Source organism: Ovis canadensis, chromosome 11 (genome assembly GCF_042477335.2).
Source record: "Ovis canadensis isolate MfBH-ARS-UI-01 breed Bighorn chromosome 11, ARS-UI_OviCan_v2, whole genome shotgun sequence".
Taxonomy (NCBI): Eukaryota; Metazoa; Chordata; class Mammalia; order Artiodactyla; family Bovidae; genus Ovis; species Ovis canadensis.
In genome coordinates this window covers 32085816-32113009 of record NC_091255.1, presented here as the reverse complement: position 1 = coordinate 32113009, position 27194 = coordinate 32085816, and the positions used below count along the sequence as shown (strand labels likewise).

The following is a 27194-nucleotide window of genomic DNA, read 5'->3' as shown; positions in this document are numbered from 1 at the left end:
GCAGTGTGGGAGACCTGAGTTCGATCCCTGGATTGGGAAGATCCCCTGGAGAAGGGAAAGGCTACCCACTCCAGTATTCTGGCCTGCAGAATTCCATGGACTGTATAGTCCATGGGGTCGCAAAGAGTCGGACACAACTGAACGACTTTCACTAAGAAGAACCAGGGCTTCTCGGAGCAATGGCTGACTCTATGGTTAAGGCAAATCCTTGTTAAGGTAAACAAATTGTTGAGGTAAACAAATTGTTAAAGTAAACAATAAGCGTGGAACATCCTATTATCCTAGAAAGTAAGGAATTGCTTACAAAAAATGATAGGGGCACATAAAAGAGCAAACTGAAGAGGCTCCTATGTGAAATCTGTGACAATTCAAGCACCCAAACAGTACAATAGTAATGAATGATAAACAACTGGAAATTTAAGAACCCATGAATTAATACCAATAATGAAAAGACACAGACATAAAAGAAAGAAAAAGAAGATGCACTGATTACAGTAAAATGCTGAGTGCTGACTAATAAATACAGAATGAGCAGTAGTGTTAGAAAATCATCACTTTACAGCCGTTGTAGTAAAGAATCATTCAGGCAAGAATAATCAATGGATGTTAAATCTAGGGGAGAAATATCGATAGGAAGAAGAATGTCTGCATCATCTTAAAGTGTCTCCCCATTTATTTGCTGAAGAGGAAATAACGGTAACTCTATAATGGAGACAATAGGCACTGAGACTTGAGGGGTCAAAATTAACATCATCATTGAGGGACGCGCCTAGATATGATATTCTGACAAGAATTCAATATTATTTATGTAGCATTCTGTCCAAGAATGCATAGACTGGCTCTAATTATGAGGAAGAAAACAAAATGAGAAACACTCTATTTCGAAAAAAAAAAAGACTTCCCTGTTGGTCCCATGGTTAAGACTCCATGCTCCCGACACACGGGGCATGGGTCGACGCCCGGTCAGGGAACTAAGATGCCACATGCCACAGGATGCAGCCAAAACAAAGAAACAATCGGAAGACTCACAAATAACAAATGCTGGCAAGGTTATGGAGAAAAGGGAGCCCTCAAACACTGTTGATGGGAATGTAAACGGGCACAGCCAATGAGGAAAACAGTATGGAGGTTTCTCAAAAAACTGAAAATAGAACTATCACATGACCCAGCAATTCCACTCCAAAAACACTAACTCAAAAAGATATGTGCACTCCAACGCTCACAGTAACATTATGGACAATTGCCAAGGTATGGAAGCAACCTGTCCACCAACAGATGAATGGGTAAAGATGATGTGGTATATATACAATGGAATAATACTCAGCCCCAAAAGGAAAACCTTGCCATTTGCAGCAACATGGACAGACTTGGAGGGCACTACACAGTCAGACAAATACTGTTATGATATCACTTATATGTGGAATCTGAAAAAATACAGCAAACTAGTGAATGAAAGAAACAAAAAAAACGGAAGCAGACTCACAAAGAGAATAAGCCAGTGGTTGGTCATCAGTGGGGAGAGGCAAAAGAGGTTATCATGGAAGTATATGAAATTGTATGTGTGAAACATCTGAAAATTGTAAAGCACTACAAAATTTAAAGAATCTCTCATTCAACAAGAAAAAATTTTAAATACTACTCAAAAATATTAATGCCATGAAAGACAAAGAAAGGTTGAGGAAATGTTCCAGATTAAATGAGATTAAAGAGACATGACAACTAAATAAACCCAATCCTGGACTTCATGGTATATCATAGAGGGGGAAAAAATGCTACAAAGAATATTACTGGCCCAAGCAGTAAAACTGAAGTACATTTAATAAAAAGTGACAGTGTTAAATTTTACTGAAGTTGCTGTTCTATAGAAGAGTATAGTTATTCTTAGGAACTGCACAATGAAGTATCTGGGAGCAAAGGTCCTTCATGCATGCAATTTACTCTCAAATGGTTTTTAAAAAACTACACATGGCTAGGGTGCAAATGATAGAGCAAATGGTAAAAAAAGTAACAGGTGAATTTGGATAAAACGTATAATAAGTATTCTCTGTACTAATGCTACAACTTTTCTAGAAATCTGAAATTATTTCCAAATGAAGTTTTTTAAAACCTACAGGAAAATCCTTAAGAAACCTAGAATATGAAGTTAAAATGTCCCCTCAATGCTCCTCATCTATAAAAACAGAATGCTATAAAATATGGGATGCTTTAAGACACTATAAAATAGTACTAGTCACATAATTTCATGCTGTTTTCATTAATGCTCTTGCATTAACTATATTAGCCACTTCATAAAGTTCATATACAATAGCCATTGGATGATCAAAGATGAAAAACATAGTAAGACAAAAAGGAAAGGCATTAGCAGTGACAACAACATAAAAGATTTCATTTTTCTAATACATGGATTCCAGACAAAAAAAAAATGTGAAGTGCTTTGAAGCACCTACCTTCCTATTGAACATAAGGTAGTTAAGACAAGCTTAGAATAAAACCTATCCCAAATAACTTACTTATTTTTTCTGCTTCAAAAGTACACATGATGTCAAAAGGGTAAGTAACACCAAGTCAAAATAAGACCCAGTTCTAACAGTCAGACCAAATAGCCCAAACCAATATTTGAACCCTCATAACAGTTTTAATTTAGAATACATCTCTCAAAGCTGTATTTTAATCTACTACTTTGCCTTTTATGAGAGGATTAAAAAACAACAACACAAAACAGAGAAACTTACAGTTCATCTCGTTGTCTCTGGGACAGCACCATTTTGGCTGTAATATCAAGCTTATTCGATATAGTGGTATGTCCCTCTTCTGGAAAATCAAAAAGCTTTGCAATCCCTGGATTTGTAATTAAATAAGCCACTAAGTGGCTTCCACGCAGGGGAAAATGATTCTTTCACAAGTGAATCCAACGTGTAACCAGGAGATATTCAACAAGTAAGGTTCATTCCACCTAAGGGGAGAGAGAGAGAGATTATTTCTTTCACTTAGAATTTAAATTATTACTTGCTGTATACACTCTCAAAGGTGAGGTTTACTATGATGGTAATATGAATACCAGATGATGTTTTTTAACCTACTGTGAAAATCAATGCCAAAACAGTCATTTTATGTATTTTAAATGATCTTTAACAGTTAACTGAGCCAAAACAACACTATTCAATTTTATTGAATTTCAAATATTAACATATAACTTCTAGAGAAGAAAACAGTTTTTCCTTAATGACAAAAACAAATTTTCTAATTTACAAAAAGTATTATCTGAAAAAAGTAACAATGTAAGTATTTCACAAACTGTCGACAACTCAAAGGTTCTAACCATAAATAAATTCAAGATTGAATGTTAGCAACTAGTAATCTTACAACAGCTGGTATTATTTATAATGTAAATAAACTATTTAGCTAATCTAATGCCCTCTTAACCAATACATTTAATCAAGAAATAATTTAGCATTGTTCAATGCTTAAGAAGTATGTATTTAAACTGAATGGAGTACATACTTCTTTGTACTCAACCCAATCCTCTAATCTTGTTAATATTTCAGAGCCCTTTGTAACTGCAACACATGATCGGTTCAATGAGAATAAATGTAGGTAAAAGAAAAATCGAGAATTATTTCTTAAGGAATTATTTTTCAAATCTCCTCTACTTTGTAAAAGTTTAAGTACAGTTTGTCTTATCACACTATATAAATATAGCTAGAGAAAACAATTTTCCTTCAATTAAAAATACGTTAAGTCTGGAAAAAAAATTAACATGGAAGAATCTCATTATCACACCAACTATTTACTATCAATCTTACTATGATAAAACATTAGAACAAGCATATGAAAACAAAAGTACGTGATATCCTGAAAAAAAAAAAAGCTAGACAGAATTTGCACTGTAATTGGAAAATATAGTTGACACTTGAACAACACAGGTTTGAACACTTAAAATTTTAGCCTCACTTTTCTAAGTCTTAATTGTCACACCAAGCCAAACCACCTAGGAACTCATATACTCTAACAAGAAGGTTCAATAGGATTATCTTATGTTGGTGACTATGTGAACTGTCTACAGATTTCTATTACTGGGACAATAGTAACCCACTGACAGAGCATTAATCATATAAATCAGAGTGAAAAAGAAGCAACAAAAATGAAAAAACTCCACAATATTATGTACATTACAAGGTTCAGTTTAACTATGGAGAGACTACCTCTAGACAAAAAAAGCAAATTAATGTACAAGAATTACTATAGTCATAGAACATTAGCATGACCTAATCAGGATAAAACTAAGATATAAAGAAATCATTGAATATAATAGTGTACTGCACAAATTTATCCATTCAACATACACTAAACACAATGAACCAGACATCATGTTTAATGAGGGCAAAGAAAAGACTTCTTGGTCTTTACACTGAAGAAGTTACAGTCTTCTGGAAGAGTCAGCCAAGCAGTTAAAACTGTGTGAAATGTGTGACAAGGATTTCCAAAGAGCAGATGATGATGATTCAACATAAAGCTGAAGAGATAATAAGGACAGGCTAGGCCAGAAAACAAGCTCTGGTCTTAACAATTTATCCTAGGAATAATGGGGAGCCCCTCCTTTTTTTAAAAGAAAAATCACTCTCATTTCTATAGTGAAGAAAGGACCATAAAGACGGGAAAGGAAGAAACCAGGTAAGATATTTGCAGCAATGAAAAGGGAGACCTACACTAGAACAGGAGCTGTAAAGAGAACCCGTAGGGCGAGAGCAGAAGGTCAGCCAAGGGGTCAACTCAAAAACCTTCTAGATTAGAAACAAGCTGAACTAAGTAGAACTACACGTGAAGAGATGAAGAAGTGTGACTCATTCCATCTTTAGATATGTCAGCTCTAAAAAGAACCAACCTAAGCGGGAAAAAAAAGTTTGTTACTTACCTGCTCAGAGATGGTATAATTAGACTAGAGCCAGGCAGAGCAACACTAACACTTAAAGAGTCTACAACAGAGGCTGAGGAAGCAATTAAAGAAACAGAAGTAAAAAGGAGAGGGAATATGTCACAAGTCAATATGGGAATATTTTAAGGAGAGACAATCAACAGTACCCAAAGTTATCCAACTGTCAAGCAAAATAAGGTATGAAATGGGTCTGTTTCATTCATTATAGAGTTCACTGATAACCCTGATGAGAATAATTTCAGTAAAACGGTATAAGAGCATGGTTCAGCATTGCAACACCCATAATCAAATGGGCTGATGAGTGCACCAAGATGAAGATGGTTACCATAAATATCTTAGAAACAGATGGAAGTATTGAAAAGCAGTTTTTATGGATTGTTGTTTTTCTCAACTTAGCAAGATGCTTAAATGTTAATGGTGGAAGGAAAAAAAGACACAGGAGAAATAAAGGAATGAATTATTTTAGTATCACCATTTTCACCACCTCATTAACCAAAGACAAACAAACAACCAGACATGATGTATCCCCTGACAGAATAACACCACACACCTATAAGGTATTGTCACAAAATCAAATCTGAATCTGTTCAAGTTTCTGGCTCCAACTATCAATTACCAAGAAGCATAAAGGGCCGAAGAATATGTGAAAAACTCCACAGAGATATAACCAGTAAAATCCAGATTGTGAAAAACCCTATAAAATAAATGACCCAATTTCTTCAAATAAATTCAAAGGAAACTGAGAGACAGAGAGAGAGAGCTGGAAAGGGAAACCTATAGATTAAACGAGATAATTGATATAACCACTGGAATACACTGACCTTACTTAGATCTAATTTTTTTTTAAGTATAAATAATTTTTGTGAAACAAACCAATTAAACATTTGGGGATATGTGAACACTGACTGAATGTCTAATGATATTAAAGAATAACTGTGAGTGTTTCAAGGGATAACAGTACTGATTATTTTTAAGTCATTTGAAAATATACAATGAAAATTTTATCAGTAGAATGATGTCTAGGATTTGCTTTAAAAAATTTTGGAAGAGTGGATGGAGGGATATATATGAAAAAATATTAGCTTTGAGTTGATAACTGTTGAAGCTGGGTAATGAGTACATGAATGGTTAATTTTCTCTACTTTTGTTTATGGGTCTAAAGTTTTCCATATTTAAACAAAAATCAGAATAGAGAAATACTCAATGGGAGGAGGAGGAAGAAAACGGAATGAGAGATCTAGATACAAAAATGACTTACCTCTTCTACTGTTATTATGGAGAAAAACGTGAAATCTTTTTATTTCAGGAAAATAGGAAATGAGGTCACTTGCTGGGTAGGGGGAGTAAGGAAGAAGGCATTAAGAGCCTTGAAATAGCTGCTATGAAGAAAGAGGACAAAAAAAATACAACAGGAAGTACAGGACGGACATTTTTAAGATTGGAGACCACGAACTTTTGGTGGTGACAATCTTACAAACATGTGACTTTTCTTTGGCAGTTGTCTGGCTACAGAAACAGAAAAGTCACACATTTAGAGATCTAGGATTGGGTTGAAGGTTTACAGGGTATGTGTGATGAATGCATAATGAGGAGATTGGAAACAATGGATCAAAGAGCCTCAGTGCCATTGTGCAGAAAGTGAAAACTGAAAAGGCAAACAGAGTAGAGGGATCAAGAAAGCAGCGTTTTCTATTTCCCAGGAGACCGCTTGAAAGGTGGTATGTCAGAGAGTAGGATGATTAAATTTGAAACGTCTCGATTTGCTAATTATATGTTATTATTTACTACTATAGGTTAATAATGTTTTCATTACAACAATTTATTATCAATCTATATTTATAACCAACAGTACAAATTAACTAGGCAGTATTTTCATACCACCTGGGGAGGAGTCCTAAGTCTTTTGGGGAGTCACTAAATTCGTTTGACAAGGTGATGAAGAGGCAAGACCTCTTCCCTCAAAAAAGCACATATGAAGATAAAATATTAATACATACATGCATTTTAAGGGGGGTTCACAAATCCTTCCAAAGTCAACATAATGAGCGAAAAGACTTCTCATTTTTGAAATATATTTTGGCAGTACTCCAACAATCCCCTCTAAGCTACTTGCATGTATCACAAACATATTTCAAAGAAGAGTTTGGTTTATCCATTAGCATGCATGTCAATATCCAGACATTCTCAGAGATCAGATCTGTGTTGCCTGAGCGCTAGAAACAGAGGCTTCTTCAGTATGTTTTTTGGAATGCAGAATTCTTAAGCACTCTACATTCTAATACAACATACAGTTTCCTGCCACACCAAAGCAACTCTCCTAGACAACATCGTTTATTATGGCTTAGGTAAGTACCTCACCACAGAAAGAGAAAGGGGAAAAGTAAAAATAGAAAACAGGAAATAAACAGAGTATTAAAAAATAATCTTAGTCAGTGAATTACTAATTTAAGTTCCTCTCATTTTGTTTCAGTGTGTTAATAACATAGGTTTCACACTTCTCAAAACTTTTATAAAATATCAATAATCTATTTTGTACACTGTTTCTTGCTAACTAGGAGTTTATGAAAGAGGGGAAAACAATATAGAATATAAAGGATGTACATGAGGGAAACATAAAGAGGCAATTACATGTTAGCAGTAGAGGTGTACTGACATAAAGAATGCCAACTGGCAGGTTTACTTATCATTAACATTAGATGTAGAAGACTTTAAGAAACTCACCTAAGACTTTTACACTAATGGACTGCCAATGGCTCCTGGTCTCATGAAACTGTCACTCAACAATGCAGATTATCTACCTTCCTTGAACAGCAGGTTACAGCTCCTAGCCCTAATACAAATAATACAATCCAGATATAGCAACGAGGAAAGGCAGAAGCTATTGTCAAGGGTTACTGAGTACCTTTCCATACTACCTTACTAGAGTTAAATAAAAATCTCCTGTTTGCCAATAAACTATGTGCTTCATGAGAAACGAAAACTGGTCATCTCCCAAAACAAGGTCCTGGCTCCTTGGATAAAAATTTTTTTTCACTTGTTCTGTCTTCTCCTCCCCTCACCATCCCCAAATTGTGTGCACCATCAAAATCATCCTGATTTCTGTATAATAAACCCAACAGAATATACACATATATGTTCTGACTTGCACCGTCCTCACTGAACAGAAGTAAAAAAGGAGGACCATCACTCATCCATTTAAATAGTGGTGGACATATTGGGTGTGCCAGCGAATTCTTCCTCACTTCACCAAGTAATGCTTGGTATCATGGCACGAAACATGAGGTTACTGGTTTCTCTAAGTTCTCAATATTTGACTTTGACTATTATTATATGTAAAAACAGTTTTAAACTATATCATTAATGCTATACTGCAATGCAGTCAAATAATAAAAAAAGTATACTTACCTATGAAATTAATGCATTGCCTATTCTGAAAAACACCCCAGTCAAATTTAAATTTTTAAATTTACAGTTTAATTCTGTAAGACTGCATCAGACAACAAAGTACCCTCAAGAGCAACTTCATTTCCTTTCATCAATTTTTGTGATTTCCTCACTTCTCCACTTACAGAGATAAGCTTCTAGAGTTTTGAGGTTGTTTTCTAATAAAACAAAGATGTCAAAAGTAATTAAAACATTAATGGTCCCTGCAGTATCCTGTGCCACGTGATTAATTAATATTAAGAAGTTAGATTTTCCCCACCCCCACAATTTGAAAACACTAGATCACTGAAAGTTCTTCATCAAATACCTAGGCTTTAGTGTCCATCTGTTCCCATTCTCTTTCAGCTTGAAGGCCCACGATTCACCGGGACCTGCTGCTGGCAAGCAATAACAAAAACTAAAGCAAAAAAGGACCAGGTTGGGTCATCAGTGAGGGATGGACTAAGTGAAGGCACAGTTCATCTTCTGTAAAAGCAAAATTCTTCCAATAGCTGCACCATTTCCTCACTTCGCTATTAGCTACAGCTGTCTACTATATCTCATTTTGCAAGATGTAAGTCACTCATCCAAAATTTATATTCAAAATATTTTGCATTTTTTCAATTAGCTTTGGGCCAATGATTAAGATACCACCTTTTCTACTGAGAATTACTCATACCAATATCAAGTCTAGTAACTCTTAGTATTAAAGGCAAGTGTTGCAAATAGATGCTCCACTGCTTTAAATTATAATGAAGAAAGTAGAAATAGTATTTTTTTTCTTTCTCTCTTTTAAAAACTCTTAGCTGCAGCCTATGGGATCCAGTTCCCTGACCAAAGATCAAACCTGGCCCCCTGCATTGGGAGCGCAGACCCTTAGCCAGTGGACCACCAGGGAAATCAACATTTAAAACAGTAGACTCTGAGTAGAGCAGATTACCCTCCACAGTGTGGCTGGGCCTCATCCAATCTGTTGAAGGCCTGAAAAGAAAGCTGTGCAAGGCCAGCAGACTGCCTCTGGACTTGGGAGTTGCAACATCAACTCTTCCCTGGGTCACCAGCCAGTTACATTTTGGACTTGCCAACCTTCACAACCACATAAGCCAATTCCTTAAAATCTCTCCCTCCGTTCTCTCCCTCTCCCAGAGATTGACTGTAGTCACTTTTTCTTTTCGATATATACATAAATCCTACTGGGTGTCTGGCTGGAGAACCCTAATAATATGCCCCCAAGCCCTTGGTTCTGTTATAATAATGTAGCAGACATTAATATTATAGCCTTAGCCTATCACTAAACTCTACAGGAATGAATACTCTTCACCCCTCATACTGCTTAAATTCTACTCCCTGGATCCTCACCAGGGAAATCAATGCCCTTAAGGATTATCAAATATAAAAAACTGAGTCCTACTTAAAATAGACAAGAGAAACGTCCTGAACAAAAGGCTTGTTGTTCAGTCACTCAGCATGTCCGAATCTTTGCAACCCCATGGACTGTCGCATACCAGGCTTCCCTGTCTTTCACGATCTCCCAGAATTTGCTCAAACTTAGGTCCATTGAGTTGATGATGCCATCCATCCAACCATCTCATCCTCTGTTGCCCCCTTCTCCTTCTGCCCTCAATCTTTCACAGCATCAGGGTCTTTTCCAATGAGTTGGCTGTTCGCATCAGGTGGCCAAAGTATTGGAGGCTCAGCATCAAAAAAAGGCTACTGAGGTGCAAAACAGATAACTGAGAACTCGCCTATCCTCTGTTTCATTGTCACTCTCTCCACTGCCACTGCAACTTATAAGCAACATCTCATTACTGCGGACTTTTCAGCTCTTCTTCCTATCCTTGTTTTTTTTCTTGGCCTGTCTACCTCATCATTCTTGACTTTCCCTTTACGGACATTAATCAGGATGCCTTCTCATTCTTATAACACACCCACCAAATACATGCAAGATATAATCTTTGTCCCCACAGTGATCACCTGTTGACCGATGATCAAAGATCGCTTCTTTGTTGACTAAAATCTTTCTCTTCTTTGACTTAAGGCATGAAGCCATTTTGAACACCTGAGGGTTCCAAGTGGAATTCTGACCCAGTTAGATTTGACTGTATGTATATCCCTTCCTACTGCTTTTTATCTCAAATCAGTTTTCTGTGTGATACAACTGTTGGTGTCTATCAACAGTGAAACAGAATGTGAAAAAGGACAACTATTTGCTGTTTTAATATGCTTTTAGAAATTGCAGGTCACTTTTTTCCTTTTAAATTCACTCTGATGTCAAAATATACTTAAATGAAAACGAGGAAAAGATCTATTTAAAAAGTTGTTTTACAGACATACAGCCTGACAGAACCACTGACAAAACAAAACAGTCCTGGAATATAAACTATTCCTCCTAAAAATATTAAGTCTCCTATAAATTGTGTTCTACTTCACTGAATCCATTATTTCTAGGTTCACTGGGATTCTATGATGCCAAATATGTCTCTCATAAAAATAAACAATACTGAATTATACTACCTGCTCTCTAACAAAAATTCCAACTTGCATTCTATTATTATACTGAATGACATCAAAATAAAAAATGAATTCACCAAACTGATGCTGATGACCTCTACTATGAGTTTCCATAAATTTAGGCAATGATTCTTTAGGCTAAGAAACACCTCTGGGACACAAAACAATGAATGCCACATTTGTATTTTTTCCAATTAGATTTACTAAAAGTAGTTGAAGGAGAAGTGGGTTAACTATGGATTTTTACCATGAGTCTACATTTGAACCACTAGAGAAAATTCCTGAAAATAATCATGTTAGGCCTTATCCTAGCAATTCTGAGGTGCCATAGAGATTTTAAAATTTTCTCCAGATGATTCTGATGCACATCCTCAGTAGAGAACCATATAGTCAACATTACAGACTGTAACCAGTCCTAAAGGGCCAAAGGCAAAATTATAAAAGAAGGGGAAATCAAGAAATCTTCAGCGTCAGAACTCAGAGGAGTTCCAAGGGCAAAAATCAAATCAGGAGGCCAAGGTACTCAGGTTTCAAAGGTAACTGCACAACTGTCACCCAAATTCAAATAAATATTTACAAACCCTTTCAGATATATCTTGAGGAGGCATCTTATACTAACAGGAAAAAAAGGTCAATACAACACTTTGAAGTAACTAAGCATTTTTCATTATAGTTAGGCTGTTATTAAAGGTTTGTTTTTTTTAATCCTTCAAGAAGAAAATACTGCTGGCTTGTTCATTACACAACTCTATCTAGCCCTAGTCTTCCTGGAATGTTCTAATAAAGGTACATTCTTTTGTTAACTGTATTATTTTGTGCTTTTGTCTCATCCTATCTCTTCTCCTTTGTATCTAGACCAGGGGTCAGCAAACTTTTTATAAATGGATAGACAGTATAGATAAACATTTTAAGTTTTGCTGACCTTATGGTTTCTGCAGCAAGAAAGCAACAATAAACAATATGTGGACTATCTGTGTCTCCGTATCAATAAAACTTTTATAGACACTGAAATTTCAATTTCATGTAACTTAAATTATTAATTTATAAAATTAAAATTGGAAATTATTTTAGAAGCGGAATTGTATAAAAATGTTTACAAAACAAATTTTTACAAACTTCTTTCCCACCACTAAAAACTGAAGGGAGGATCCAGCTTGTCAGACATAGTTTGCAAACCCCCTTATCTAGACAAATGAAGTTACCCAGTACAAGCTACTTTAAATGTTAATAACAGCAGAATCTCTTTCATAGGGCTGTCAAATGATTTGACATACATAAAGAAAGTGCTTAGAACAGTGCCTGGTACACAGTAAGTGCTATATGATTTTACACACACAGAGGAAGAGATAAAGAAACTGAAATAAATATTTCCATATCTCCTCTACTTTAATACCCTTTCATTCGTTATCACACTGAAATGTTTTACCTAAAATTTGACTGTTATAAAAAAGAAAAATCACTGTTGAGGCAGAAAAAGTATCCAATTATGAATTTATCAGCTTTTCCTAGAAACTAATTTTCTAAGTTTTTTTTCCCCTCAAAAGTCGAAATGCATCCACCTGAATTTATTCACAGCAATAATCTCATTAATCTGAATCTCAAGCAAAAAAAACCCTCACCTACCTACTGAAGTAAATATTTACAAAGATCTACATTAAGACCTCAAAGGAGGACATAGGAATCTAATTTTCAATACACTAATGCAATTGCTTCCCTGGTGGGTTTCCCTGGTAGGCCAGACAATAAAGAATCTGCCTGTAATGCAGGAGACCTGGGTTTGATCCCTGGGTTGGGAAAATCCCCTGGAGGAGGGCATGGCAACCCACTTCAGTATTCTTGCCTGGAGAATCCCTGTGGACAGAGGGGCCTGGTAGGCTACAGTCCATGTGGTCACAAAGAGTCAGAGATGACTGATCAACTAATCACAGTACACACTGCAACTGCAGTTAGGAAGAACTTGTCTATAAATGCATGACTACATTACAACCAAGACATGGCTTACAAATTCAGGTTTAGCATACTTTTTCCTTTACCTAAGCAGCCAATTTAATTAACCAAGGAAAGTCAGCAACTCTCACCCTGGCTTGCTGCTGCTGCTGCTACATCGCTTCAGTCGTGTCCGACTCTGTGTGACCCCACAGAAGGCAGCCCATCAGGCTCCTTCTCCAGGGATCCTCCAGGCATGAACACTGGAGCAGGTTGCCATTTCCTCCTCCAATGCATGAAAGTGAAAAGTGAAAGGGAAGTCGCTCAAGTCATATCCGACTCTTTGCAACCCCCATGGACTGAAGCTTACCAGGCTCCTCCGTCCATGGGATTTTCCAGGCAAGAGTACTGGAGTGGGGTGCCATTGCCTTCTCTTAAGCCTGCTTAAAACTAAAGTGTAAAAAAAAAAACAAAAAAACTAAAGTGTGAATCAAAGAATGTAAGGAAAAGTCAGGCTGAACTCAGGTGAGGCCATTTATCTCCAGAAAGGTATAAAGAGGCAGCATTCCTCATGCCCAAGTCTTCATTATAGAAATATTTCATTTTGGGTATCTGCCACCCATATGTCTTGCAATTTTCCATTTCCCTTCAAGATTCACCCCAAAGGCAACTCATCACCACCTCTGTGACTCCTTCTTTGGATAGACTGTTCTCACTGGAGCAGCTTACTGCCTAGTCTTTAATCTCACTGTGCCATATACATATAATCCTAACAGCTACCATTTACAGAATGACTTTATAGGTTAGGCTCTTTTCCTGAAATATTTAATTCTTGCAACTCTCAGAAAAAAACAAGAACAAAAACATGAATACACTTATTTAACAGATGAGGAAACAAGTTCACTAAGGTTAGAGCATGTATCAAGGTCAAAATGTGAAACAGTGGCCAGGCCAGGATTCAAATCCGGTTTGCCTTTTACTTCCACACAAAAGGTTTCAAACAGTAGGAATGAGGACAGAGGGGAGGCCAAGAGGGCAGGATTCTGTTTTTTAATCTGTTCACATACTGGATTTCTGCACACAATTTTTTTTGGAGAAGTTTCCACTGTTAAGATAAATTTGAAAAATCACAGATTTTACGCTGGGCTGCCTCCCACATTCTTTATATACATGCCGACTCTGCTGCTGCTGCTGCTGCTGCTAAGTCACTTCAGCCGTGTCCGACTCTGTGCGACCCCATAGATGGCAGCCGACCAGGCTCCCCCGTCCCTGGGATTCTCCAGGCAAGAACACTGGAGTGGGTTGCCATTTTCTTCTCCAATGCATGAAAGTGAAAAGTGAAAATGAAGTCACTGAGTCGTGTCCAACTCTCAGTGACCCCATGGACTGCAGCCTACCAGGCTCCTCCGTCCATGGGATTTTCCAGGCAAGAGTACTGGAGTGGGGTGCCACTGCCTTCTCCAACATGTCGTCTCTAGTACCAGACTTATTTCCTCAGGGGCAAACACTGAACTGAATCTGCCTCTCTAGTGTTTGAACGGAGTCAAGCCTTGAAAACAAAATTTTCCACATCAAGTAAGTGTATTTCCACAGTTATAAGCAATTATACAATAATTTATAAGTCCAAAGCAATTTAGTCAATAAAATTCTTTCATATATGATTAAAAAAAACCAAGTGAGCTTTAAAATGTTTTCCAAAAACATCACATTTCTTCAGTATTCTTCAACATTCAAAAGCTTTATTTTAATAAAATATCAATTATATAGCCACTGTCAAGTAGTATTAGCAAACGGTATTAACTATGTTTTTTTAATTGCCATACATATTAGAATTAAACCATATAAAACTGTTGATAATGGCAATTCCACAAATTCAATCTAACGCTTATCAATGATATTTAAACACCACTAACAAAACTCTCAGCAACTAGCTGAGGGACTTAGTTTTGACAAAAAAAAAAAAAAAATTAACCAGAGTAACTCCCTCCTTCTCTTGAGATTTCATAGTTCTTTGTACATACACATATTTAACATTTCTCACAGCACACAGTAATTATCTTCCTTGATGTTGTCTCAACAACACTCCTCCAAAGCTGCAAATCTGACATATTCCTCATTGTGTGTCTACCAAATATTATGGTAATCCACACACAGTAGGGATCGAGTAAGCATTTCTATGTCTGCTACAGGAATCACAGTAAAACTGAGATTAAAAATTTACCATGTCCTCAGAAATAAAAGATGTATTCTATCACTTTATTCCCATCACTCTTTCTCAAATTCTGAAATATGGGCAATAAAATACATTTAAATCCAGCTGCTTAGAGCTGGATTTGATGTAATTTTTTTCTTTTAAAAGATTTAAAACTAATGTCATAAAAGTAAACCAATTTAAAAATCCTGTAGAAAATCAATGGCCTGTCTCAACTTTATAATAAAACTTTAAAAATTAAAGATCATTTAATCTTCTAATGCGCATATTAATTACTCTTCTGGTTTTGTTTAAAAATGCAAAGAACAAGTGACAATTAGATAAACTTAACCAAAGTCACACACACAAATCCATTACCTTAAAACTCAGAGGAAAAAGTTCACTAATCCTTCTAAGCCTACAAACAATAACAGAAAACATATTGTTCTGTTGCCTTTTTTTAAAAAAAAGTACAAGTTACAGTCAATACTGATGCAGATAGCCCAAAGAAATTATAACAATGCAGGAATCACTGCAATTCTTAAGAACAGAGCAATGTTCTAAAATTGATGTTCCATGATGATTGCTTTGGAGATAACGTACAGGAGATAAAAGAGAAAGGGCAGGCTATAAGTAGAAAGTAAGAGAGGGCTGAACTAGGATGGAAGCAGTTAACAATGACTTAGGGGAAAAAAAGAGCTTTATAGTCAAAAGGGAATTATGCAAAAGTGCGATTTTTCTTTTTGACCTGGTCTACTACTTGCTCCTGGTTTTAAAGATGGATTTCTCAAGGATATGATCTTGGTCCTAAAGGTGGATCCCCTTTAGAGGATCTTTACCACCAAAGACAACTGGCCACAATCCACTTGGAAAACTTTCATTTTATCTCAACTGAACTGATTTCTAGTTTACTACTATCCAGATTCAATGCTTTCCTCCACTGCAACACTGAGAAGTAACTATATTCTTAGTGTCAATTATTCAGTTTTTTTTTTACTGAGGACCTACCAAGGCAGGTTTTAGAAGAAAGGAAATAATATGTTGACTATAATATGAAAAAGATAACCAAATGTAAAATTATTTTAAGCAATTAAAAAATACAGTACTGCTAAAAAGCTGAGGCATATCTATTACCTGACATAAATAAAAACAACACTTCCTTGTATTTACCAGGAGTCCACTGTTATAGGAATGGTCTGCTGAAGCAACTGGTTTTCAGCAGCATAAAACAGAGCTGTGTACTGACCCCCCTTTTTCTTTAACTCTATTTCTTAATGACTTTACCAGTTTGGGATATTATGGAAGAATGCTGCTCCTTACACCTTCAAATAAGGCAGGAATGTAGCAGATAGGAATCTACAAGCACTCCCACAAAGTTTATTTGGGTAAAACTAAGTTTTCACAAAACTACTTAAATCCTACATAGAAATGGTTTGTGCCTGAAGTATGGAACACCCGCACTTCAGGTACTTGCCAAGAAGCTTAATCTCAATATGTATCAAAACTGGATTGAGGGAAACGATATCCATCGGTCAAACAATCCACCCACTCATTCAGACTTGACTCATATGACGTGGTTGGTATTCCCATATTGAGTGTTGTTAAATACTAGACATGTATCTACCTTAGAGATGTTGATGATGGAAATGATAATTACACATAATCTTCTTTATGAGGACCCCTATGAGAAATTACAGTCTGAGAGTACCAAATGTTAGTGACCTTTCTGAACTAATTGGTTCACTTTTATCTTAAGGACATTGTGAAAAATAACCTAACTGGTATTTTTTTCCTCCTGCCACCACATAGAAAGTTCAGTCAAATCTGTGCTCTCTGCCTGCAGGAAGACCGCTGTGACAGACCTTTTTGGCCTAGATTCTGATACTGTTTTATCCTTACCCTTTGTTTCTTTTTTCTCTTTGTTTTTAATTTGTGGTATTTTGTAGTTTATGCATCTTTATAAACTGCTTTAAATAGATTACAAATCAAATACAGAGACTAACTAGGCAGGTAAAAGTGTGAATCAGCTAGAAATAAAGCAACAGTGGTAGAACTGTGTGGTTTTTTTTTAAAGTAAATCTAATTAAAAACAAAAATCTGAGCAGACAAAACACATTTCTAATCTGAATCCTGGACTATCCATTTGCAGCCTCTGAATAGGTACTTTTTCTTGACGACTGCAGTTCTCTAGCTATACCTTTCCCCCATTGTTTATAAAGACATCAATAGGAAAGTATTTCTTCACTATAAACAGTACAAGGGCAATAATAAACAATAACGGAGTGGTAGGAACTTGTTTCACTGGAAAGTTTATGCCCATCTAAAGGAGAGCAGCTGTGACTCAGCTTAGGCCAACTGCTGCCACAGGAAAATGTGGGCCCAGCTGTTGCCAAAGCTTCCAATTTTTCATGATAATCCAAAAAAACCTAATTCTAAGATAATGACTCAAAAAAAATTTTTTTTAACTATGCAAGGACAAGAGAAATGCATTTACACTTAGTTCATCATAAAGGCCACCAGTGTGGCCCAATACTGAATTAAACATAGGTTTTCTGAACAGACTGAGGAAAATGCAACAAAATTTAGGAATTTATGGTCTAAAATCAATGTCAACAATATTATTCATTCTATTTATTCAATTCAAAGCATAAAATTTACTAAAGAACAAATATTTAATCAACCTTAAGATAAAACTTTGTGAAACAAAAACAAAATTTATCATCTGCAGACACCTTTTTCATGTTCACTGCAACACTGTACATGTAACAGTGAAAATCTGAAAACAATTTAAAAGCCTATTTCTGTACTATAGGTATAACAAACTAGAGATGATTTTATATATAAGAAATTATTTATCACAATAAACTAGATCTACATACATCAATATATCTAGAAAACATTTTTTAGGTGAAAAAAATAAGTTGCAGAATATACAGTATAACATTCATGTAAACTCTAAACTTGATTATACATTGTTTATGGATACATTTATGTATAGAAAAAGTGTAAAAACAGAATAAAAGAATATATACAATCTTTAGGCAGAACTTATCATTAGAAAGAGGGAGGGTGAGTAGGACTGGAAAGTGGGTGTCAACTCTAACTGTAACAAAGCCGTATTTCTTTAAAAAAAAAAACAAACTTTAAAGCAAAATGTTAACATCTATTAATTCAGGTAGTAGTTATGTGGATATTTTGTTATATCATCACAGGTGTTTCTCCTGCATATCTGACATTCCATAATAAAAATAAACTGCAAATATATAAAATAAAATTTAAAAGAAATGACATCTAGATCCCATGATGGGCCCTCTTACAACAAGCTGAATATATAAATGGTATGAAAGCCCTGAAGGAATCAATCCTATACTTTTGAGGTCCTACTGTGTAGAATTTTGAAGTCAAACAGTGGAGGTTCAAATATCAACTACAAACTGACCTTAGGCAAATTTTCAAAATTCCTAAGCCTGCTTGTCCACATAAATCAAACAACTGTGGTGAAGCTTAAGGAGTTAATCAGTGTTAAGGGCTTCTCTACCATTTTACTTCCCTCCACAGAGTTCTAGAATAGTGAAGACATACAAAGAGAAAATTATAATTTCACTTTGAAGATGACATAGCGTAGTACCTTTTACATTCTTACATACATCATCAATGTAAAAAGAGATACTGCTTTTCTAGTGTCAAGGACAGAACACAAATCAGTTCTGCCACCACAAGAAGGCAAAAAGTAGACAGCCCTATTGCTACTATATCAACTTGTCTTAATCATCTTCACATCACCAAATATCAAGCACCACTTACTGGGCAAGGTACTGTTCTAGGCTCTTGAGTAAGTATTTACTTGGTATGTCAGATAAAAGTTTATATAAGCTACAACAAAACTAGTAAAGGAGTATGTCAAGGCTGTATATTGTCACCCTGCTTCTTTAACTCATACACAGAGTACACCTTGTGAAATGCCAGGCTGGCTGACTCACAAGCTGGAATCAAGACTGCAGAGAAATATCAACAACCTCAGATATGCAGATGATACCACGTTAATGGCAGAAAACGAACAGGAACTAAAGAGCTTCTTGGTGAAAGAGGCGAGTGAAAAAGCTGCCTTAATATTCAGCATTCAAAAAACTCGGATCATGGCATCTAGTCCCATCACTTCAAGGTAAATGGGGAAAAAGTGGAAACAGTGATAGACTTTTATTTTCTTGGGCTCCAAAACCACTGTGGACGGTGACTTGCAGCCATGACATTAAAAGACACTTGCTCCTTGGAAGAAAAGCTATGACCAACCTAGACAGCGTATTGAAAAGCAGAGTCATCACTTTGCCAACAAAGGTCTGTATAGTCAAAGCTATGGTTTTTCCAGTAGTCATGTACTGCTGTTGAACTATAAAGAAGGCTGAGTGTCAAAGAATTCATACTTTCGAACTATGATATTGGAGAAGACTCTTGACAGCCCCTTTGACACCAAGAGATCAAACCAGTCAATCCTAAAGGAAATCAACCTTGAATATTCATTGGAAAGACTGATGCTGAAGCTGAAGCTTCAATACTTTGGCATTGGATACAAAAAGCCGATTCTTTGGAAAAGATCCTGATGCTGGGGAAAACTGAAGTAAAAACAGAAGGGGGTGACAAAGGATGAGATGGTTGGATAGCATTACTGACTCAATGGACATGAGTGAGTTAACTGTGGGAGTTAGTGAGGGACAGGGAAGCCTGACATGCTGCAGTTCATGGGCTCACAGTCAGACACAACTTAGTGACTGCACAACAATAACAAGAAAAAACACTTGTAGATACCTTAAAATTATGAATTCAAAGAAAATTTCTTTCAGGTGAAAAATAAAATTAGAGGTTACCTGGAAAAGAAGAACCTGGTATGCAAATTTGAAGGATATATATGTCAGAAGATACACAGAGAAAAAGAGAATGGTGGAGTGGTAAAGAGTGAAAATGCCATAAGGAAAACAAAGTATCTTAAGGCTGAATCACCAGATACAAGGCAGGCAATAAGAAACAGGTGAAGCTGCTGAAATGTGAGCTAGGACACAAAAGAAAGGTCCCTGAGTGTCCATTTAGGATTAAAAAAATATGTTTTTGGCAAGGTACCCTTTGCATTTTCATCTACAAAGCTGACTAAATAAATACAGTAAAAAGCTGGCAATGGGTTTGTCACAAGAAAGCAACTTGAGAACTATGGTTCAGGAAAATTAATCTGACACTTTATGTAATATTCCACATAATTCCTCCTTTTATTCTCTGCTATGGATGGCTAATGACACTCAGCTTCTCAATTTCACCCCAACACCCAAGCCACAAATCTGAGATGTCTTCTGATACCTCCCACTCCTCATCACAGTGTGTGTGTTCTTCTCAGTTGCCCAGTCATGTCCAACTCTCTGAACCCCATGGCCTGCAGCCCTCCAGGCTCCTCCATCCATGGAGTTCTCTGAGCAAGAATACCAGAGTGGGCTGCCATTTCCTCCTCCAGGTGACCTTCCCCACTCAGGGACTGAGCCCGCGTCTCTCTCTCTCTCTCTTTTTTTTAAGTTCTACCAGTTTTTGCTACCAACCCATCACCCTCCACCCTCATGCACACATGCTCAGTCATGTAACCCCATGGACTGCAGCCCGCCAGGCTCCTCTGTCCATGGACTCTTCCAGGCAAGAATACTGGAATGGGTTGTCATTTCCTTCTCAAGCCCGTGTCTCTTGCATCTCCTGCATTGGCAGGTGATTTCTTTCCCATTGCAGCACGTTACACCCTGCTGCTGCTGCTGCTGCTGCTGCTAAGCCACTTCAGTCGTGTCCGACTCTGCGACCCCATAGACGGCAGCCCACCAGGCTCCCCCGCCCCTGGGATTCCCCAGGCAAGAACAATGGAGTGGGTTGCCACCTTCTTCTCCAATGCATGAAAGTGAAGTCGTTCAGTTGTGTCCGACTCTTAGCGACCCCATGGACTTCAGCCTTCCAGGCTTCTCCGTCCATTACACACTATCCATTCACAATTCTACCTCCTAACCTTTCTCCAGTCAACAACCTTCACTGTCACTATTTCAAGCATTAATCAGCCTTTCCTGAAAAAAAACCTCTTAAGTGACCTTCAAACTCCAATCTATATTCTTCACTGCCATCTAAACTACCTAACTCTACAACTGATTATAATATTCACCTTGCTTGAGACTATGCCTTCCGAACTGCCTAGAATTCGGAACAACCCAGAATCCCTAAATCCCACCTATCTGGCTCGTATGGGCCTTTTCAGTCTCATGCTCACATGCACTCTCCAGTTCCCTCTGCAAATTACTTCCCAGCCTTCACATAATAGTTCCTCATGCTTCTGCACCTGTGTATGTTGCTCTTCCCTTTACCTAAAATGACCTTCTCCCATGTCCACTCCAATTACTCATTCAAGATTTGGTTTAAATATCATTCTCAACCATCTTGGAGATTTGATGAGCCCTGAAACAGCGTGACACATATCATACGTGATGTTCACGACTATCACCCAGGACCCAGATTTAAAAGACTACAGAAGGATACTGCATTTCCCACCCATTTAATTATTTCATCAAGACTCTGGAGAACACTCTAATTTCAATCAAGTTTTCCTATTTTTGTAAAACTAAATGGCATGAAAAAATATTCTTAGAATTTGACAAATCTAAAAGTAGCGAAGACAGAAGTAAGATTTATCAAAGGAATGAGTATGTGGTGAAATATTGTACCGATTCAAGTTTATTTATCATATATGAATAAACAATGAAATACTATAGCTGTAATAGAATTAACAAATTTTAACTTCTTTAATGATTCAGCAGCCACTTTAAATTTTTACAGCATTACTATGATGCTATCGTTTTATAATCACAAATTTTAATATAAAGTTATAACATAAAAACAACATAATAAAATCATTATTTAAGCTTTCTGGCTCTTTGGACTTGGGTTAAATGAGAGTTTTACACATAGTAGTGGATCTTTAAAGAGAAATTTCCCTCCATCTACTGAAAAAAACAGCAAAGGCCTATACATTTAGAGAAATTAAAAACTGTACCAAGTCATTGGTTCTCGTTTTTATGGAAGCATCGTAATAGACACCAAAGCTTCAAATATCACCAGCATAGAGGATATCTAAAACCCAGAGTACTTTAACGAATATTGGCCGGGGGTGGGGGGGGAGGGTGGGGGGTCAGCCTTGGTTTTCTTTTTTCTATATTCAATTACCTGTATCTGCCAAGTTTAACGCTTCAATGTTTATTCAATTTTTCTGTCTGTCCTTAATAGTACCACCACAGTTCACACCATCAGCTCTCACCTGGACTGGCCTGATTTACTCATTTATTCTAAAATATTTGCCTGTTTGGCTACACTGGGTCTTAGTTGCAGCATACAGGATCTTTGATTAATAGCTGCACAACTCTTACTTGTGGGATGTGGGATCTAGTTCCCTGACCAAGGATCAAACCCGGACCCCCTGCACTGGGAGTGCAGAGTCTTAGCCACTGAATCACCGGGCAAGTCCTTGGACTGGCCTAATTTTAACTCCAACAGGTCTTTCTAAAATCTAGTCTTGAAAATAAAATAAAATAAAGTAAAATCTAGTCTTGGCCTATTAACATTTATCTTATACTCAGCCCTAGAATTATCTATTTAAAATACAATCTGACCATATCACTTACTTAAAAACTATTGTTCATTGGCACACTAGTTTTTACTTAACAAATATTTAAATAGCACTTACTGTACGCTAGTCACTGCTTTAAGTGTTTTAGAAGTGTTCATTTACTCCTCATAACTACCTATGAAAATTTAAATAAGGAGCTTCTCTACTCTGTGTGTGTGTGTGTGTGTGTGTGTGTGTAATCCAACAGAGCTATGTAAGTAGCAGAGCTGAACACAAGCATCTGGTCTCCACAGCCAGGGCCTTTGATCATTGCATTACGCTGCACCTGTTTCCCAAAGTCCACATGCTTAGCACAGTGTATAAGGTCTTTGATTAGTACCTGGTCCCTTCCCACATTTCAAGTCTTACTTCTAATCAAGCCCCACTTTGCTCAAACTCTAGTTAACACTGAGTACCTTGTAATGTACGCCTTCCCTCTCCTCACTTCGATACCTTTATTATTTTACTACTGCTTGTCCCATGTCTGGAGTGCTTCCCAGCACCTCAGCACAGTTCTCATAAGAGTGCACTGAATACATTCTGACGAAAGAATGAATTTTTAATACCTCATAAGGTTAGTGGGCAAAGATTTTTAAAATATTCTACTATTAATTATACTGATAGACAGATAAAACATAAAAATATCAAATATTTTAGAACTTAAGTCTCCAATACACCTAATGGTTATCCTGTTAAAACATACACAAACAACAACAACCAAAAAAACTTCCCCCAACCTTGGTTCTCCTTCAACTCTTCCTCATTGCTTCCAAACTGCAAACCAAAACAAACAAATCTCAATTCTTCACCTTCCTCATTCCTTGTTTGTCTCACTTCCCATATCAAATCGGTTAATAATTTATACATACTCAATCTCTCTCGAATCCATTCTTTAAACCTTCACTGTCTCTAATAGTTATCACAGGTCTATCTGCCTCCATCCACTCCATAGCTGCATTTCCCACAATGCTGACAGCTGCCTTTTTAAAAGGGAAATCTAATGATGTCACTTATCACAACTTAAAATCACCCTCTGCCACCTCAAGGACAAAAACAGTTCTTCTCAAAAACAATCAACTAGGAAGCTTACTGAAAATGCAGATACCCCCTGAGGTCCCCCCAACCATGGAATTCGTATTGCGTGATTTAAGACAAGCCTACAAATGAAAATGGTCATGTCACCCGGCTTTACAGGTCAGATCAGGGCAGTGTTCTCTATACTCACCATCTCTCCAGCCATACTGAACTACAACTACATGTAACTTCCTCACCAACTAAGGGGAACTTATGAGACTAGGTACAAATTAATTCCCCACACAACATGACAAGATTTCTTCAAAAACGTTTAACCAACATCTTTGTAAAGATCTCCTTGAAAACATCTCGCCAAGTATACATTTTGATTTTAGCATTATTATTCTACCTTTGCACGTTAAATATGTTTATAAATTCTAAGATCATTGACGGCAACGGCTGACAATAATGTTTGCATCACCAATGCTTAGGATATATCTAAATAAATGTTTGGTGGACAGAAAAATTGATGAAAATTTAGAAGAGAAACAAAAATAAGTAATGGTATTGAATAAGGGTTTTAAAAGTTGAAACCCAATGATATTCTTTGTACAAGTAATACAGTGGAAGGGCAAGATATAAAAACAACTGCCAAGTGGGATAGGATGGGAGGTGGGGGGGGAGCAGAAGAGGGAAGGGACATATATATACCTATGACTGACCCATGTTGTATGACAGAAAGCAACACAGTATTGTAATTATCCTTCAATTAAAAATAAATTTTAGGGAGTTCCCTGGTGGCCCAGCGGTTAAGATTCTGAGCTCCCAATGCAGGGGGTCTGAGTTCAATCCCTGGTCAGGGAACTAGATCCACATGCTGCAACCAAGAGTTCGCATGCCACAACAAGGGCCTGGCACAGCCAAATAAATATTTAAAAAATAAAATAAAAATAAATTTTAAAAAACTGCCAAGAACTGTAATAACTGCAATGCTCAAGAATTATCTTGCACTCAAATTATAAATTCTCCTTAATATAAAATAAATCTCCTTCAGGACATAGATCTTAGTTCTGTTTTTAAAGAGTCCAGTCAGTCAAAAATATTTTGTTTTCCACTTCAGTATTTACAAGTTTTCTGAGGGAAAGGGAAGAACAAGGAGGATTCAAATACTAGCACAGCACAGATGAATAAGATGCCCTATTTGCTTTGCTTCTCAGATCACAGCAGTCTCCCTCCAAACAAGTCCCAAAATGTGGAGCTCTTCTCTAAAATCCCATCACTTAACTGTACTCTCAGAATAATTTCTACAGGGATATATAACTCACTTAAATGTAGCTCCTTCAAAGACCTTCTCTAATCTTTATTCTTCAAACCACCGTTAAAATGTTTTAAACAATATGTGACTAAAACAAGGATTGCTTAAATTAATATTCAAAATCCTAAACAAAATTTTCTTGATGGACGTAAATGGGGAAGAGGAGGTAAATCTGCCTTACTGAAGAATTCCAAATGACACGTATAAACTGATACTCCCCCCGCCAGAGCAGTAACTGGACTCATTTCCAAAAGGTAAAGGAAAAATAATAACTTTAAAAGACAACCGACAAACACTACATTAACCAAGTGATGAAGGTTAGCATCACCAGTGATGTTTTGCGGGCATCACGCAGCCTCTGACATGATGTGATGAGACGTGCACTTCACCTCTGTGGTATTTGTTTTCTGAAAATCCACAACCGTTCTAATCATGAAAAAGCACCAGACAAACCCAGTTTGGGAGACATTTTACAGAATACCTGACCAGGACCTCAAGACTGTACAGGCCACGGAAAACAAGGGAAGACTGAGAAACTGTCACAGACCAGAGGAGACTGGAGATGCGAGACGACCAAATGCAAGGTGGCACCCTGGACTAAACCTAGAACAGAAAGAGGCCATCAAGGGAAAACCAGCGAAACTCAAATCGAGCCTGGACTTTAGCTAACAGGAAATACCAAGACTGACAAATGTACCACAGAAACATAAGATGTTAACAATGGAGGAAACTAGGGGCAGGGTATATTCAAGAACTCTCTGCACTACCTTTACAACCTATCTACAAATCTAAAATTATCCCAAAGTAAAAAGGTATTCTAAAAAATAAAACGGGAAAAATGTGGGGTTATTTAATATTTAACAGCACAAATAAAGGACTTCCCTGATGGTCCAGTGCTAAAGAATCCACCTTCCAATGCAGGAGACATGAGTTCAATCCCTGGTTGGGAAGCTAAAATTCTACATGCCTCAGGGCAACTAAGCCAACAATGCCCCAGTACAGTCCAAAATAAGCACATTACTTTAAAAAAAAAGCACAAATAAAAGCTTTGTTAAAATAAAGATATAAATACACTTTCCAGTTTAAATAAAATGCTTGCAAGCAATATAATTTTATATTAAAAAGTGGAATTAGTCCATTTGGCACTGATTTACACAGTACTTCTTGCCTACTATGAAATTTTGAAAATTCTTAAGAAATATACTTAAAACTATAAGAGCTATATTATTGCTTTTATGAGTAAACAGTATGCTAATTATCTTACTTAAAGTCTCTAACAATAAAAAATATCTACTGAAGGCTTTAGAGGCCTTTTATCCAGTAATAGCAACCACCCTATGAGTTAGATACTGTCAACATTATCCACTTACTGGTAAAAAATAGGCTTATTGCTCAAGACTGTGTCACAGAGATTTCCCTAGTGGTTCAGACAGTAAAGCCTGTACTGCAGGAGACCTGGGTTTGATCCCTGGGTCAGGAAGATCCCCTGGAGAAGGGAATGGCAACCCTCTCCAGCATTCTTGCCTGGGAAATCCCAATGAACAGAGGAGCCTGGCAGGCTACAGTCCATGGGGATCACAAAGAGTCAGACATGACTAAGCGACTAACACACTTTCATAGCTGATAAAAATGATGGAGCTGGGATTATAATCTAAAATATTCATTTTGGTTTTAGTCAACAGCTTTATCTAACTTTTTCTGCTAGTGTTTTAACCCTTTAAAAATAAAATAACAAAAATAATAGTAAATAATAATCAATATAATTAACTTTTTTTCCTTTGGCCACACCTCACAGCTTGTGGGCTCCCCAATGCTCCCCAAACCAGGCCCTCAGGAGTGAAAGCTCAGAAGCCTAACCACTGGACCATCAGGAAGTTCCCAATACAACTGACTCTGAATCTTCCCTTCCTTTCTTCAGCAGTCAGCATATTTTTCATAAAATGAACAAACATGGAAGGAAAGATGAAGAGATAAAATAGATGCCTTACACACACAAAACACTAATATCATAAAACATATCCTTGTATCTTTATCATAGAGTAAAAGTGAATTAAATCTACAACATACAAATCCTTAAAAACATAAGCTTTCAACTAAATTCCTTAAAAATTTCCCAGACTCTTAATTTCACAGTTATCAAGAGAGTCTCTCAGAAAATTCTTATCAGCCTCAGTTAACTGTCAGTAATTCTGGTGAGCACACAAGAGCTCCA

At 36.8% G+C, this 27194-nt stretch overlaps 1 protein-coding gene across 2 annotated transcripts in view; it reads right to left on the bottom strand.

Moving 5' to 3' along the window:
* The window catches only part of PAFAH1B1 (platelet activating factor acetylhydrolase 1b regulatory subunit 1), a 62086-nt gene that overhangs the window by 29534 nt on the left and 5358 nt on the right, over positions 1–27194 (bottom strand). For both annotated transcript variants that reach the window (XM_069603124.1, XM_069603125.1), the window contains one exon: positions 2733–2953. In XM_069603124.1, coding sequence (XP_069459225.1) covers positions 2733–2764 — 32 coding nt within the window. In that variant the 5' untranslated portion in view covers positions 2765–2953. The remainder of the gene's footprint in view (positions 1–2732; positions 2954–27194) is intronic.